General features: G+C 37.0%; 1 protein-coding gene across 3 annotated transcripts; it reads right to left on the bottom strand.

Annotated features, from left to right (window-relative positions):
* Nucleotides 1-4368: 4368 nt before the first annotated feature.
* Nucleotides 4369-16608, bottom strand: LOC137948549 (flowering locus K homology domain-like). 3 transcript variants are annotated; one of them, XM_068794634.1, is made up of 9 exons: nt 16257-16608; nt 15877-15978; nt 15251-15466; nt 6658-6716; nt 6472-6560; nt 5717-5829; nt 4999-5061; nt 4847-4904; nt 4369-4636 (listed from the first exon to the last, which is right to left on the bottom strand). In XM_068794634.1, the coding sequence occupies exons 1-8, from the start codon at nt 16596-16598 to the stop codon at nt 4851-4853; spliced, it is 1038 nt and encodes a 345-aa protein (XP_068650735.1). In that variant the 5' UTR covers nt 16599-16608; the 3' UTR covers nt 4369-4636; nt 4847-4850. The 3 variants fall into 3 exon arrangements, with proteins under 3 accessions (XP_068650735.1, XP_068650734.1, XP_068650736.1); XM_068794633.1 differs by having other exon boundaries at nt 4369-4904; XM_068794635.1 differs by lacking the exon at nt 15877-15978 and having other exon boundaries at nt 4369-4904.
* Between the last annotated feature and the right edge of the window lie 659 nt (nt 16609-17267).

Here is a 17267-nt window from a genome sequence, read left to right as displayed (position 1 = left end):
AAGTTGCCATTTCGTAGATATTTTGGTGGATTTCACATGATCTTCTAAGATAAGTTGCCAACTTGTGGATATCCTTGTGGATTCCACAAGATCTTCTAACCACCTACCCTTCTAGGATAGATTGCCAACTCGTGGCTATCCTTGTGGGTCCCACGAAATATCATGGTGGGTCCCACCAGCTTGTGTCACCATGGTTGGCCCCACATTATAAAACATTAATTCTAGCTCACGTCCTCATAGTGGGTCCCACTAGCTTGTGCCTCTATGGTGGGTCCCACAATATAACAGAGTATAACCAACCTTTGTTCTCATCAAGAAACTTTTCGATATCTCAGAAGTCAATCAAAGCGGAAGGTCAAGATGACTTTCCAAAACAAAAAAAACAGTGATGTTTCCGATTCTTCCTACACTACATCATATAACTTTCCAAGATAAACAATGTCGTTGGATCCATGATTCAATCAACCCGATAACTTGCCAATAATCATGATGCCAAATCGTCCAGAGAGCAAGAATTCAATCATCGAAGTCTGACAGAGGATAATAACACAGCAATGACAGCAAGGAGATCGATCTAGTAAAAGTTTCTAAAAGAGCCTTGCCAGCGTGAGATGTCAGCAACCTTTCTTCCGAAAGTTGTTGTAAGCCATGAAGAGAATTGGTGTCGTCTTCCACTGCCACCTTCACTTCTTCCTTCTTGACGCCTAGAAGATCCGCTTTGTAGATAGGAAGCGTGAGATGTAGGCTTCAGGTGTTTCCTTCCAATCGATTCGAGTGCCGGCAAAACCAGAGACTTCATTGGTGAAAGCGGCACAGAGAGGAATTGAACGGAAAGCCATCGAAAGGGTCCCAAACGTCGAGAGAAATTGGATTGAACACGTTTGATCGTTTGTTCAGTGAAAGACCGTGCTAAGATGGAGGAGTTCTCAGCTCCAACCTCTCCTCCTCGCCCAATCACTATTAAGGATCAGCAAGACTAGAAAATTGCTCCATGTATCTCTAATCGGAAAAATCCAAAAGGTTACACAATCCCATTAGACAAGCGTTTTGCAGCAGATGGAAGAGAGGTTCAAGATGTTGCTGAGCATAAAGCTAGATAAGTTGTTGTCATGAGGTCAAAGGTCCTAAGAGATCTCTTGTTGAAAGAGAAGGACAGGATGGAGAAAACGACTAACAAAATAAAAAAATGAATTCCAACAACTACAAAAAAAGAATCAATATGAGAAAACAATAGAGAGATACCCATTGGAAAATAGGAGGAAGAAGAGGTTAAGAACTTGTTGTCCTAACCTTTCCCATGAAGCTAAATTTATAGATTAATAAACTATAATTTTACAATTATGCCCCTAGAACTTAACCTAATTACATCAATGCCTCCTCTTATGAGATGACTCTTTACTTACCCTCCTACCATCGTCGTATGGGCATGTGGGTCTTCTCCTTGGTTTGTGGGCCTTGAGCTCATCTTCCACATCTCTTGGACGAGTAGGTCTTCTTTGGTCGTGTGGGCTTGGGGTCATCTTCCAACAATCATCTTATGAGGGAGTGATAGATCAGTCATTGAAGAAGTTAAATCCCACTTGGCGAGTCACTTTCAAACTAAAAATCTGGGTCACCAAAAATATTTTTTGGGTATTGAAGTTCCAAAAAGCAAGGAAGGAACGACTTTGACTCAAATGAAGTATGTCATTGACATGCTTCAAGAATATGGACTTTTGGGAGCTAAACAAGTTGATACACTTATAGAGGTAAGACATGATCTTCACAATGATCAAAGTCTAGAATGGAAATATAAAAACATATATCAGAGACTAGTAGGCAAACTCATTTATGCTATAGTTATTAGACTAATAACTCATTTGCAGTCAATGTGGTAAGTCAATTCATGGAGCAACCACATAAGATTCATCTAGAGGTTGCACAGAAAATCTTACGATATCTTAAAAGAGCACTAGAAAAAGGTTTTCTCTTTAGAGTTAATAATTACTTGAGGATTGAGGCTTTCTCTGATGCTGATTATTTTTTAAGAGTAGGTATGGAAGTGTCTCACATTACTTTCACAACAAGAAGTCTTACAGAGTTAGAATTATTATGGAATGAGGTCTCAAAGAAGAGTATCTATTTAAAGGTGTTTTAATTATATTATTCTTCTATTTATGTTCAATTATTCCATTATTCTAGGACTTATCTTTTAGTGTTTAACTATGGGTGTAACTAGGATAAGGGTAATTTAACTGTAATTGGATTATATTTCTTTCCTCTATTATAAATAAAGGCATTTGTACTCAAATTACATCAAGTCAATAAAGTTTTCTTTTTCCCAGAAATTCAACAGTTATGCATGTTGCAAGAGTGATCGAAAATCAACCACTCAATACTGTGTATTTTCGGGATGAAACTTAATCAGTTGGAAGAGTGAAAAATAGAATATGGCTGTCTCGTCTAATGCAAAAGCTGAATATAAAGCAATGGCTCACACCATCAGTGAGTTAATGTGGGTGAAATGTGTTACCCAGGAGTTAGGCTTTGTGTTTCATGAGAGAACGAAGCACATAGAGGTAGATTGTCATTTCATTTGAGATGCAATGATGAAGAAGGAGGTGACAACCCCATATGTTTGGTCCGGTGATCAACTCAGCAATGTTTTCACTAAAGCACTGGGAAAGCGTGAATGTCTAAACTTCTGTGGCAAAATGGGACTTTTTTACATAGACGATCCAACTTGAATAAGAGTGTTGAAAAAAATATAGGGGTATTTTGGTTATTTTATTTGATCTATATTTATATTTCTTGATATAATCTTGTTTTGTATGTCCATGGTCTAAGTTTCATGTAAAGAGGACATACAGAATGGGAGATATAAGGAGGTTAGGGTTTCACTTATGTAAGGGCATATCTATAATTGTACTTGATCAGCATTATAAATAGAAGTTGGATGATGTTCACATCCCCCTACGCAGCTCTTTCTCTTGAGCTTCTACCTCTCCACCATCTCTCCCTCTCATTCTCTCTCTTCTCACTTTTTTCAATAAGGAACACAATCTTGATGGGCATTATATCCTCACATAGAGAATCATCTAATTCATGGCTATGAATATGTAACTACTCAAGTGACGGCCCCAAAACTGAACAAAAAGTTGCCGACCATAGGAACGACAAAAGACGAATTCAATGAGCATTAGCCATTACACTTCATATATTTAGTAAAAGAATGGGGTCGAAAGGAAATTGGAGTTTATTGACATGGCAACTCCTCTTCTCGCCCCCTCAGCCTCTTAAGCAAATAGAATTAAATTGAGAGCAATCGGGTGAAATATGAAGCGAATCCAGTAATATAGAATTCAGTAGTGAGTGAAATCAAGAGAGATAGAATTCGGTAATTCAGTAAGATTAAATTGAACCAATTATAACAGAATTGGATCGAGTGAGATAAGTAAGATAGAAATCAAATGATACCCCAGTTTTGAATCATAAAATTCGGTAAGATAGGAAACATTAATATGAGAGGGTAAGATAGAAAATCGAGTGAATCGAGAGAGAGAAATCAAACGGCACCTAGTTTGACTCGTAAAACGTTAAGATAGAAATCCATTGAAATTCTGTAAGATAGAAACCAAAGAATTTGGATAGAATTTGAGTGAATTCGGTAAGATAATAAAAAAAATAGAGATAAAAAAATTATTTATTTAGTTCATAATCAAATTACACTGATAAAATTTAGATTATTTTTTCCTACCCCAAGTTTTTTGTGGGTCAAGTTTAGGCGTTAAAGTTAGAGTTGGATTTTCGAAAACCTAACCCCAACCAGATAGGGTGAGACTGGATCAAGGGAAAGGGAAATAGGATATGACGAGGGTTGGTTTTCTAACTCGGGTTTTTTTTAAGGTTCGTTGATGGAAATGAAAATTGGGTGGAAACGGGTAAAAGGAAATAGGTTGTGTTGGGATTGGCTTTCCAAATTCAAGTTTTTATGGATCAGGTTTAAAGGCCCCGATTAGACAGGGCAATAAGAAGGTCAAGAAAGGGAAATAGGAGTTAGGTAGGAATAACTTTTTAACGATATTTTCGTTTTTGGGTTCCGGGTTTAGGAGCCAGTTGGGTATTGAGGTTGGGTTTTTGGGTGAGAATGAGGTTGAGAGAAAAGTAAACTGGGGGGCCAAGGTTGGTTTTCTAAACCTAGGTTTTTTTATGTCGGGTTTAAAGATCAGGTTTAAAGTACGTGTTGGGGCCGTGTTCAACTTCAAGTCTGTGTTCAACCTTATGGTCAATAGGATTTGCTAGATTTAATCCGTTTTCAGATCCACCGGGCTTTAAGTTGAAGATGGATGTTCACATGGTTTATGAGTATAACAACAGGAATTTCACCACTGTAAGGTGATACAAGGTGAAAGGTTTAAGGGCCCCCCATTTTTTTCCAAGCCATTGTAATTCCAATGCAGTACAAGTACAATTTTTAAAATCAGCGTAATAACCATACCTGTCTGGCATCAGCGTTGTGTCAAGAAACCCCCTTAGTGCAGCTGGTCCTTACCCATTGCCCATTCTAAACAGGTTGGGCTCTTGCAGGAACTAAAATCTTGTTTTAGGCTTAGGTTCCAAATCAGATTTCAGAAACAACCCTATTTCTTTGCAGATTCTGTTAAAAACCATAGGAATACACAGAAGATGTGATTAATAGCTCCCCAACGCCTTGCCTTCTATAGGTATTTATCTATACCAAAATGACATGCAAAAGCAAGCCATTTCGAGGTTAATTGATGGGAGGTTTGGGGACCTTTTTCTTCAATGATAAGATAAAGGAAAATTTACAAGAAAGATATTAGATCCAAGGACTCTTGAAGAACACCTTGTTAAAGTACTTGAGAATGTATGTATCTCTCAACCAACTGTGTGGCAATTGCAACCTGTTTTACAACCGCCAAAAGTCCCCAGCTTAGAGATCTCAAATAGCTAAACCAAAGGACAACAGTTACCCAAATTAGTTCTGGAAACACCTACCTGTTGAGAAGTACCCGAAAAATGAATTAGCCGTTGCTCTTGTTCACCTTTCCCACCTGTGACCTTAAGAATAGCAACAGAGAAATGATCATAAAAAAAGTTACGAGAACATGATGTATATCACCAATATGTGACACTACAGCATCAAAGTTCATACCAAAATGGGAACATACTTCATTTTTGCAAGTGCTTATTTGTGTGAGACTAAAACAAACTAACATAATCTAGTAGCAATATGGTGGAACCTCAATATATCTTGGCACTTCATTATGAGGGAAATATTGAGCAACACGAGAAGCACTCGGGATGAAGATGTCATAGTTGAGTGACAAAACAAGGGCAACTTTAAAGAAAAATTTAGAAATGAATAAACAAGAGAATCATTTGTAATGCTTTGGACTTATTAAAGGAGGATTAATAATGCTTTGAACTTATTAAAGGAGGATTAATAATGCACCTGTGAGGACTGTCATAGAGATGTAACAAAAAGACTTAAGGAACAGAGGAGTATTCATAGAATAAAAGGATACAAGTTATGAAAAAGTAGAAAACTTCACTAAAGTTGAAAGTCCTCTGGCCACCACAAAATAGTGTGCTTGCATCTCAAAAAGAGCACTTATTATGTAACTAACAGCAGAATCCAAGAGCTGCTTCCAAGCAGGTAGAAAATCTGAAGAGGGTCCCAATTATGATGGATACTAGTAAGAAGTATATGTACCTTTATTGTAGCTCCTGATTCTCTTCTAATCATTGAAATGTTGGATCCATGTTTTCCAATCAAGCCTCCAATCAAAGCCTCTGCTATTATCATTTCTGAGGTAACATGTTCAGCTGCAAAAGTGGTTTTCTTAAGATTATTCTTGCAATAAGATAAAAATAAGTCTAATCTAGCACATTTTTTTCTAAATAATTGAAAGGAATATCAAGAAACCTTGTTCCATGGTATTGATATTGAATTTAGGTCATAAGAGGCTTATTGCTCAAGCTAATAAACAAACCAACAGATCCTTGAGCAATTTTCAGATGTTGGATTAATACCCATGCTAATGCCACTTCTCAATCCAAGCCCAATAGAACTGACACATAAGGCAATAATGTGGACTAATACAAATAGGGGACTAACAGCCGCTTAAGCTAAAACCTAGCTCTGATACCTTGATAAGTTTGAGTGTGTTTCCATCTTAAAAGGATTAGACAAGCTAGGAAGCCTCATCCCAACAAATAAGCACATGATCTTTGTAATCTTTGATTCATGTGAAACCATTGTTAGCACTCCCCACCCCACATGTAGGCCCCTTTATGGCTCCTACGTCTATAAAATTTTGAGTGGAGATGCATGTAAAATACCAGCTATGATGCTATGTCGAAGTTGTGTCAAGGTTCATCCCAAAATGACTAACCACTTAGGAGATCTATTGTGCAAGTTTATAAACCAATAAATCTCAAGCAATTTTCAGATGTAGAACTAATAACCTGAAGAGAGTGTCAAATGTCGATCTGAATGAGCAGAACTGCCATTGTATGTGGGCCTGACAGCAATCACTTTTTTTGGTGGATTTCCCCTACATAAATAGGAAACAGCAAGGAAATAACTAACACAAAATGTGATAAAAAGGATAGTGAATGAAGAGACATGGCAAAAAAAAAAAAACATAGAACCTCAATTGGTTTGCAATTTTCTCCAAGGCTTTTAACACTTCTTGAATGCTACCTGAGACCTGTGTTAAGCAATTGTAAGGAAATTGTTGATTGCCAACGCAAACAACGAATGCACTATTTAAAGTTTAAACAACTGCATCCCATTAGCTCCAGGAAAAAAGGCATTTCAAAAAAAGCTTTCTGGGAGTTAAGGACCAGTAAAAGTAAGGATATTTAGAAAACCAAGTAGGCAAGCATCAAATTCCAAGTAGACTAAACAGTAAAATAGAATAATTGATTTCTCATTAAGTGCAATCCTAGTTGTTCTTCACTCAAGTCTAAAGTTAGTAATTCACTTGTTCACCAGTCCACTTCGAAATATGGACCAGTTTTTTAGAAAAGCAGGTTACGCATATTAGAGAGAGAGAGAGAGAGAGAATCTGACTTTTTAGTTTTCATACTCATTTGGTCAATTGATATTTAATTATCTATTCTTTCACAGAAGATGCAAATATATATGGCTTATTGAAATTGACCTTCACAATAAACATCAAAATATATGCCACACATACTCTCAGTGAATGTAATTAAAATGTACAAAGTACTAGAAGATTCGGAATTTTCTTGAATGTTTTGAGCCTAAATAAGATATATTTGCAAGTGTATTTAGGCCTAAAGTGGGAGGTACTTTGATAAATATTCCAAGATGAACCAGACCATCTACTGATTTTATTTGTGGTCATTAAGCTTTTTCTTCAGAATCCTATGCAAAATTCACTTATTAACAATTTCCACCTGCAGACTGATGTTATATACAGATCATAGTGCCTCCCTCCCCGTCCTCTCTGTTTTTTAAAACAAAGACAAAGGGGAATGGGTGAACCAACCCTCTCCTCCCCCTTCTTTCTACAGAGTTGGGCAGAGAAGCCCCCACCTTCCCAAGTCCCACTGTCATGCAAAATTTAAAATAAGAGTTTTTGACATCTTAGAAATTTAGAAAAAAATTAAAAAAAAAAAACTATTGTACCGGCTATCAACCAGAAGTAACCCTTATCCTGCATTGGGACAAAGATTGACAGTTAAATAATTAACTGACACAATCTTGCTTCTATACATGAATGATATCAAACATTTCCAATTTTATTGGCTGGACATTTTTTTTTAAGAAAAGGAACTCCTTAAGTCTGCACAAGGATCTACTTGGAACATTTTGTAGCTTAATTAGCTGATTCTCTGTTGAGAAGTTGAGCTTTCTAAGATGAGCAATAATAAGAAAATAAATGAACTGTAAAATAGAAAGAGAGAAAAGATAGAGGAAAAGAGGAACTGTAAATACTTGTCTTATTTACATCTCTTCTTTTATAATTTTGTAGCCCTAAAAGGGCATTGTAAAATAGAAGCCTTGGCTAAGAGGTAGAGCATTCAAGCTCTCTCCTCCTTTTCCCCAAAGTTCGTCCAAGCTCTCTCCCTTGGTAGGCGCTCTCCCTCTTCTCCTCCATCCAAGCTCTCTCCCTTGGTGATTGATCTCTTCTCTCTCTCTTCTCTTTCTTCTTCTTAGTTTGGTTGAAGTTCTTATCATGGGATCCTAAATTCTACATGGTATTAGAGCATAGAGTTTAAAATCCAATTTGATAAAGTATACGAAAAAATATTTATGAAGATCTGGCCTTGAAATAACTCATGAAGGGAGGAGTCCAACCATGAAGAGATAAGTCATTTCTGGTTATTATTTACACATTTTCCTTGCTATATGTTGAGGTTTTGATCTCTGAATTACATCAAGAAAAGATGATCTTCATATGAGAAGTTGTGAAGATTAATCCCTTGTGTTAAGAAGATGTTATCACCTTAGTCTTCTTGTAGCTAAATTACAAGATTGATCAAGATTGGTTGTTACAAGTTGTTTTATCAAGATTGATGATTTGAGATTCAGTCACTTACATGTGACTTGGATCAATTTTCTATGAGTTGGAATTCCAGTACATGTTGCTGCAAGGCCTCTCACACTTGGTGCTGCTCATGTGATTTGTTCATTTAGCTGGTGAACCAACATATGTTTACACCCCAGCATGATGAAATTTCATCTACGTGCCTCTACTATTTTGTTGCCCTCTCTACTCTCTTGAACTCCAATACTTGGTTATTTGAAAGTTGGATTGTCCCAATGAGTTGAGATTTATAAGAGACCTTATTTGCTACAAAGGATCTCAAAGAAAGAAAATTGTGGTTCTAAAAGTATTTAGCCACGAATTTGGAATGGGTTAAGGAATAAGTTTTCACTCCAACCTCTTGAGATTTTTTTTAAGGATATAAGAGGATTTGATTCATTTCTAGAAGGTGACTCCACTTGACATAGACACAAATGTTTTGATGATTTAGTGCCTGATCTTGTGGATAAGATTCTATATCTCAATTTGCAAGTGACTAATTCTATATCTCATATAAGCCTAACTCACAATTCGGGAAGATGACTCTCACTACATTTCAAAAAATAAAATTATGGAATCTTCCCTTCCACCTTTACCTACAGTTACTACCATTATTGCTTCAGGTATGCTTTCTTCCTCTTCCTCCTCTCTTTATCTTGGATAATAGACTCCGGGGCCTCCGAACATCTCTCAGGTAACAAACATATGCTCAATTCTTTATCTTCGTGTAATCTCAATAAATTTGTTACTATTGCTAATAGTACCCAAACCAAAGTACTTGGCAAGGGATCCTCTTCTATTACATCCTCTTTCCCACTTCAAGATATCCTATATGTTCCTCAATTCCCTTTAAACTTACTCTCAATAAGCCAGCTCACAAAACATCTAAATTGTTTTGTCACCTTCTCACCCTCTTCTTGTGTATTTCAGGGTCTAACAATGAAACAGATGATTGGTGGTGGCCATGAAAAAGGCGGTTTGTATTACTTCGACCTGCCTCCATTAGTTGCACTTTCATCCTCTACATCCAAGGCACAACTTTGGCACAACCGGCTTGGTCATCTGTCTACACCTTCCCTTCACCATTTACTTCCTCCGCTAAAGTCTTTATCTACTTTCAATTGTGAGGTTTGTCAATTAAGCAAACACCTAAGGAGCATATTTTCTCCTCGGCCTAAAACTACCAGTGTAGCTCCTTTTTCTTTAGTACATTCTGATGTATGGGGACCCTTGTGCGTCTCTAATATTTCTCATGTTAAATACTTTGTTACTTTTGTTGATGATTTTACTCGGGTTACTTGGTTATATCTTTTTAAAGAATGATCTGACATAATTACTATCTTTAAAGCCTTTCATGCTATGGTGTTAACTCAGTTTGACAAGAAAATTCAAATACTTAGGTTTGATAATGCTAAAGAATATTTGTCTAGTGAGTTTCAATCCTTCTGTGAAGATCATACCCTTATCCATCAAACATCTTGTGTTGACACCCCTCAACAGAATGGTGTTGCTGAAAGAAAAAAATCGTCATCTCCTTGAGGTTCCTCGGGGCCTCTACTCCATGAAGGTACCTTACTTTTATTGGCCCCATGCTCTACTTACGACCTGTTTTCTTATCAATAGGTTACCTTCATCACTATTGGGTCATAAGACTCCATATTTTGTATTATTTCCTAGTGAAGACCCATTTTGTCTTCCAGTAAAGGTTTTTGGATGTGCATGCTTTGTCCATATCACATCTCCTCAGAAAAGTAAACTTGCTCCTCGTTCTATGAAGTGCATTTTTTTGGGTTACTCTCGTACCCAAAAAGTTATGTCTGTTACAATCCTACCCTTCAAAGGTTACTTGTGTCTTGGGATGTAACCTTTTTTAAGGACACCTCATTCTATTCCTCGAAAGATGCCCCTCTAAGTTTGTCCTTCCCATCCTACCACTACTTGTCCATTTGTGCCCTTTAATGCCGATGTCGCTCCGTCCCCCCGAAGCACCGGCCGACACCTCACCTGTGGAGTTTTCGAATCCTGCCGAGATAAGTCCTTCTCCTATCCCTTTTGGTCCACAGTTTGATACTCGGCCCATTGTTCTAAGAAAGAAAACCATTCCTGTACTACTTCTCACCCTATATCCAACTTCATGTCTCACCATCGTTTGTCTTCTGCTTGTTCTCAATTCATTTCATCTCTTTCTTCCACTTCTATTCTGCAGTTCTATCAGGAAGCCCTGCAACATCTAGGATGGAAGAAGGCTATGGATGAGGAAATGCAAGTCTTATATGAGAATCAAACATGACACTTAGCACCGCTTCCAAAAGGTAAGAAACTAGTGGGTTGTAAATGGGTGTGTTCCGTCAAACACAATCTGGATGGGTCCATTGCTCGTCTTAAGGCCTGACTCGTCACTAAAGGGTACACTCAATGTTATGGAGTGGATTATGAGGAGACCTTCTCTCCTATTGCCAAGTTAAATTCAGTATGTATCTTATTATCACTCGCCGCTAACTCTTCATGGCTTGTATATCAACTCGATGTCAAAAATGTTTTCTTAAATGGTGATATACGTGAAGAAATTTATATGGTTCAACCACCTGGTTATGTGGTTGAGGGAGAGTCTGTATGCCGCTTAAAGAAGTCCTTATATGGGCTTAAACAGTCCCCTCGAGCCTGGTTTGATAAATTTAGCCAAGCACTACTACGGTTTGGATTTCATCGGTGCTCAGTAGATCATTCGGTATATTTTAAAGATACCACAAAAGGTAAGATATTATTGGTTGTGTATGTTGATGATATTATCTTAACTGGCAATGATGCGCATAGCATACAAGTAAAAAGCATGATATGTCATGAATTCAAAACTAAAGATCTTGGACTTCTAAATTATTTTATGGGCATAGAAGTTCTTCAGTCCAAACATGGGATAATATTGTCTCAGAGGAAGTATGTTTTGGACCTCCTCGAAGAAACGGGGATGATGGGGTGTCGCCCAACTGACACACCTATGGATGTGGATGTAAAATTATGTGCAAGTTCTGGAGAAGATATTGATATTGGAAAATATCAAAGACTTGTGGGCAAACTTATCTACCTCACAGTAACTAAGCCAGACATATCATATGATGTAAATGTGATGAATCAGTATATGCATAAACCACAACTTACCCATTGGCAGGCCTTGGAGAGAATATTACGATACTTAAAAGGAGCCACAGGAAGAGGATTGCTTTATAAGAAAAATGGCCACTTCAACATAGAAGGGTTCTCATATGCGGATTGGATCACCTGATGATAGGAAGTCCACTTCTGAATATTGCACTCAAGTTGGAGGGAACCTGGTTACATGGAGAAGTAAGAAAGGAAAATGTGGTTGCAAGATCTAGTGTAGAAGAAGAATACATGGCTATGGCTTATACAGTTAGTGAACTCCTATGGATCAGATCTCTTCTTACCGAATTAGGATTTTATAAAGGAGGGTCTATGGGTCTACATTGTGATAACCAAGCAGTCATTCATGTTACTTCGAATCCAGTCTTCCATGAAAGGACCAAACACATCGAGGTGGATTGCCACTTTATACAAGAAAAATTTCAAACGTGTATAATCTCCCTCAAACATGTTTCATCACAAGAGCAAGTAACAAATATTCTTACTAAACCGGTTACATCTAAGATCTTATCCTTTATATGCCTACACGTTGTTAGAAAAGTGGGTTCAACCCCACACGTCCAAGAAAAGAAAACCCACACATCTAAGAAGTGGCATATGGATAAATAAGAAGACTTCTCATAAAGATGGCATGAAGTTGTAAATATTTGTCTTTTTTATGTCTCTTCTTTTATAATGTTGTAGCCCTAAAAGGGCATTGTAAAAGCTATAAACAAAGGCCTTGGCTAAGAGGTAGAGCATTCTCCTCCTTTTCCCCAAAGTTTGTTCAAGCTCTCTCCCTTGGTAGGCACTCTCCCTCTTCTCCTCCATCCAAGCTCTTTCCCTTGGTGATTGATCTCTTCTCTCTCTCTTCTCCTTCTTCTTCTTAGTTTGGTTGAAGTTCTTATCATGGGATCCTAAATTCTACAGTTACATCTACTAAAATGTAAGTTCTCTTGTCAATAGGATCATAACATATAATTCTTTTGATTACTAGGATAACCAAGAAAAATGCATTCCATAGATTGAGGAGAGAACTTGTCAATGTGAGGACCAAAAGAATGAACAAAACACAAGGAACCGAACACCCTGGTCATGACTTCAAATATTAAGCATTCTAGTTTCAAAACTTGCAACGGAATTTTGCCTCGCAAAATAGAGGATGGAATGCCCATAGGTCGGGATTCACAATCTGTTTGTTAACATTTGTGCTCGTACAACCTCATATTTTGGCCCCAAACCATCCTTCTCTCGTAGTTTCAAAAGATTAGAGGCAAATGGAAGAAGTCATATTATCTCTTGTAGCACCCCACATAGGGGTAGGCACCAATTCGGGTTTTGCAGGGAACCTCACCCAACCCAACCCAAAAACCCAAGGATGGGTTTTTCATTCCACCCCGCTGGTCGGGGATGGGGGAGGGGGGAAACCCTGTTGGGTTTCAGGTCAAGGACGGGTTTCCCCAATCCCAATCCATGCTTAGCCCGACGCCAGAGGGTTTTATACATGTACCTTTAGAAAATATATGAATGACATATATTCTAATGATTCAATAATATAATTTTATAAGTTTCTTATGGATTACTAAGAAAAAATAAATGTTTTAAAACATTTTTTATTCAATTATAATGCCTAATGGCTCAAATAAATATAGTTTTATGTTGTGGTTATGGTGTATTGAGAATTTTGTAATTTAAAAAAAAAATAGAATTTTTACAGGTTTATAGATTTTTTAATGGGTCATTATCTATGGACCGAACGAATGGGGACCAGGTAGGAATGGACCGAGGATTGGTTGGGGATGCAAGGTCAAGTTGGGGCGGGGCGGGGATGGGGTTGGTTTCCCAACCCTGTTCGGATTTTCGGGTTTTCGGGTTTCAGTGTCAAGCTCGGTTTTTGCAAACCCATCCCCGACCCAACCCGTGCCCACCCCTAACCACAAGCATCTTAGTAGAGTATTCTGTTAGAGTTTTGTTTCTCTATTCATACTTAAAAAACTTAACAAATAGCTCATACACATAAGACAAGTTGTTTTCTTGATAAAAAAAATAGACTCAAATGACTTCCACTTATCTTTAGCAGTTTCACAACTAATAACTTGATCACTAAAATGTGGCTGCATAGAATTCAACATCCTTGTCTGTACTTGATGATCCTCAGCCTCCCAATCTTCAGTAATTCAATCAAGTGGATCATCTCTAATATACTTGGCTTTCTTTTTTGCAACTAAGAATTTCTTGACAGCTCTAGGCCAATTCAAGTAATTATTTCCATCTAACTTTACGGAGGATATCTGAGTATATTCTTTGTTTTCTGCCGGTAGACTTCATAGGGGTGATAACTTCTCTAGAACCAGTCATGATCACTGCAACTAGCCACCAAATACAAGAATAAAAACAGAATACACCTCTTTACGCACACCTTTATTCAAACACCTGGCAGATCACAAGACACGAAAAACACTGGTTTTATAACACCTAGCTTGGATATGTAGTATCCACCTTGGAACAACATTTGAGCCGATTGGAGAAGAATAAAACTCAAATATAGCCCCGAAATCAATATGCGTAGGCAATCCTGTGTCTTCAGATGGGTGACACAGGCAGTATGCAGTAGACAGTTCGATCCTTACAAAATAAAAAAAAAGTCACATAGTAACTGCTTTTAAATAGCAATATGAGCATTAACCTTGGGTTAAGGCACAGAAGAAGGAAAAGATCAAACCTTTAAGTCTGATCAGCAGAGTGAATTGAGGAATCCAATCCTCGAGGGAAATCGAAGAATTTATAAGAGGAAAGACCTACCTTAACCCTTGATTCCTGGATCAAACTGCTCTGATATCATGTAAAATCGAAAGAGAGAAGAGATTGAAGAGGAAAAGAGGAAAGAAAAGGAGATATTTAGAAAAGAAGGGTTTGTTGAGAGCCTGATCCATGGAGCAGAAATCAACCCCATCTCTTTTTGATTAAGTCACTTAAGTTGTTTTAAGAAAAAGATTAAACTACCCCCTTTGCATAAGGACGTATACATAAGTGACTAAAACAACTTCTAACTAATCTGAAAATTATGTAATAACTACCCTAACTCCATACTATAAATCTGAGACCTTCTGGCTACATTATAACAGATTTGCCACACTTATGAAAAGACCAAACTACCCCTGACTTCTAACACGAACCATAACAAGTTGAAAAAAAATACTGTCAGCTTTGAAACCCACTTGTGCAATAAAAAGCAGAAAGCACATAAGAAAACATTTCATAACATAAGGATTTCAATTTTTTACACTTAATTTGCAGCTGATTTCTCTCCATTGGACCTCAAAACTCAAATAACACATATCAGGGGAGCAATATGCTCAAACATGAAGCAAGAGATCAAACTCCATCAAAAAGAAATGAAATAAAAGATTATATTCAAAACTGATATATTAATAATACGTAGAACTTCAAATATTCCAAGATAATATAAAAAAATCAAGGTTGAAATAGAAATTAGATGATGACCGAATAACATGCAAAGAAATTCAGAAAAAACAGAACAAGCTCACCTGCACCAAGCGATCAGATTCGTGAGCAGATGCACAAGAAGGTAACTGATTTTGAGCTAAAATCATGACTGTTGCACCTGAGGAACTCCTTATGTTTTCAATAGTCTGACCAGAAACTCCAATCAGACAACCTGCTTGGGATCCAGCTATCAGGAGTTTGATGGTACTGGAGGCCGCATGTCCAGGACCAACGCTTGTCGTTAAACCTTCATCACCCTGCTCAATCAAAGGACTACTGTAATATAGAAGTTAAAATAAATGCTCGAGAGAAACAGGCAAACAACATTAATTAATTTAGTTGCTTCTCAATCCATGAAGAATAAAACTAAAAAACTAAGAATGAAACTACAGATTATTAGTAAAAACATGTTTCAATGTCGTTTATAGCAATAAGGAACAAAGTGAATCAGTTCCACAACGACTATCAAACAGAGCAAGAAAAATACAGTTCCTCAATTCTTTTTCCTCGAAATGCTAAATACACTCCAGGAACATAGAATATTAGGCTCGAATGTTCGTTTCTGCTTAATGCTAATTCCACTACCATATTACCAACCATCAAAACTAATTACTTACATGATACATCTAATAAAACTACGCAAACACAAATAGTGGATTACATTCACCTGAAGAATGACTTCTGCTATATGATAGAGAGCACTCTCCGCATCAGAAATAACACTGGCATCGTCTCTAGAACTTATAATGATTACCCGCTCTTCATGCCGCTGCCACACAAAGTTGCAACAAAAAATTCACAATGCGTGCAGCTTCAGCACAAGTTCATTAGCTTCTCTCAGTCAATAACTTATAATAGTAAATCTCAAATAAGAGCTGACACAATGTTATGAGTTTTATCTTTTCTTATCGCTGCGGCACGAAAAACTCAGACAGGCATGCAACCATGGGGAGGCAAGAGAAGCTATGAGAGAGGAAGAGCATTATGACGAGCGAAAGACACCAAAGTCACTAAAATAATGCTTAAAAATCTACTTAATGTGCTTACAGCAACAGCGTCTGCAATTTTGATAGCGGCGCGTGTTTCTTCTCTAATCCTTCGGATCTGACTTCCTCCTTTGCCAATAACTCTCCCGATTTGCCGCGAAGGTACGACAATCCGAAACAGAACGTCGTGGGACTTTCCTCTGCGCTTTGACGCGGGGGCATCGTCGGAAGAACGGCAATCATCGGGCGGGGGGGCAGTATCATTCAGATTTTCATGGTTATCAGAGTCCGAGTCGTAATCGCGGGGACGCTTCCTGCTGCTATCCTTTTTGTCTTCTCCTTCTTCGGAGACGGAAGAAAGGGGAGAAGGGCTTCCCGGTACTCCGCATTTGTCTTCAGACATTGCACTAAAAAAGGTCAGAGCGAGCACAGCTGAGAGACCAGAGACGTCGCAGCTCGAAGGGCTTTATTGCACTACGAAAGTGTGAAGTGCGAAGTGTCCAGTGAAAGTGAAAGTAAAGTGAAAGTGTGAGTAAATTCATGGAATGTGAATATTAAGTAATTTTGTGTGTTAGTTATTACAGAGTAAAGTGCAAAGAAATATTTAATTAATAAAAAATTTTGATAGATTTAATCTTTACTTATTTTTTATTAAGAAACCAAAATATATTGAACTTATGATAAATTAATAAATAATTAAAATAAAATAATAATATTTAATTAATTAACTGTACAAGAATAAAATAATTAAAATTAGTCTTATAAGAGAGTTATATTTAAAATTTTATTAATAAACTAAAATATATTATAACTTGTAATAAGTTAATAAATAATAAATTATTAATATTATTTAATTAATTAAACATATCTTTATAAAATAATTAAATAATAATAATTTTTATAGTATCAAAATATTTAATCAAATTATTATTTTATAGTATCTAAGTTCTCGCTCTTAAACTACTAATTAAATATAATATTAATTATTATTAAATTATATAAATTAATATTTTATTATATAAAATAAGTCTACTAACTCTTATAAGATAGTTGTACTCAAATTTTTATTAAT

Source organism: Aristolochia californica, unplaced genomic scaffold (assembly GCF_029961685.1).
Source record: "Aristolochia californica isolate CCGP_79_NKW_82.1479 unplaced genomic scaffold, dmAriCali1.0.hap1 SCAF_13, whole genome shotgun sequence".
NCBI classification, from domain to species: Eukaryota; Viridiplantae; Streptophyta; class Magnoliopsida; order Piperales; family Aristolochiaceae; genus Aristolochia; species Aristolochia californica.
This window is presented reverse-complemented; position numbering and strand designations above follow the sequence as displayed.

What these genes read in the sequence shown, in the direction of transcription:
- LOC137948549 (XM_068794633.1), bottom strand. Translation starts at nt 16,598, where the DNA reads ATGTCTGAAGACAAATGCGGAGTACCGGGAAGCCCTTCTCCCCTTTCT. An exon ending in AATCTGATCGCTTGGTGCAG is followed by an intron (nt 6,717 to 15,250) that starts GTGAGCTTGTTC and finishes TGCTTAACACAG; the next exon opens with GTCTCAGGTAGCATTCAAGA. An exon ending in AATCAGGAGCTACAATAAAG is followed by an intron (nt 5,062 to 5,716) that starts GTACATATACTT and finishes GCTATTCTTAAG; the next exon opens with GTCACAGGTGGGAAAGGTGA.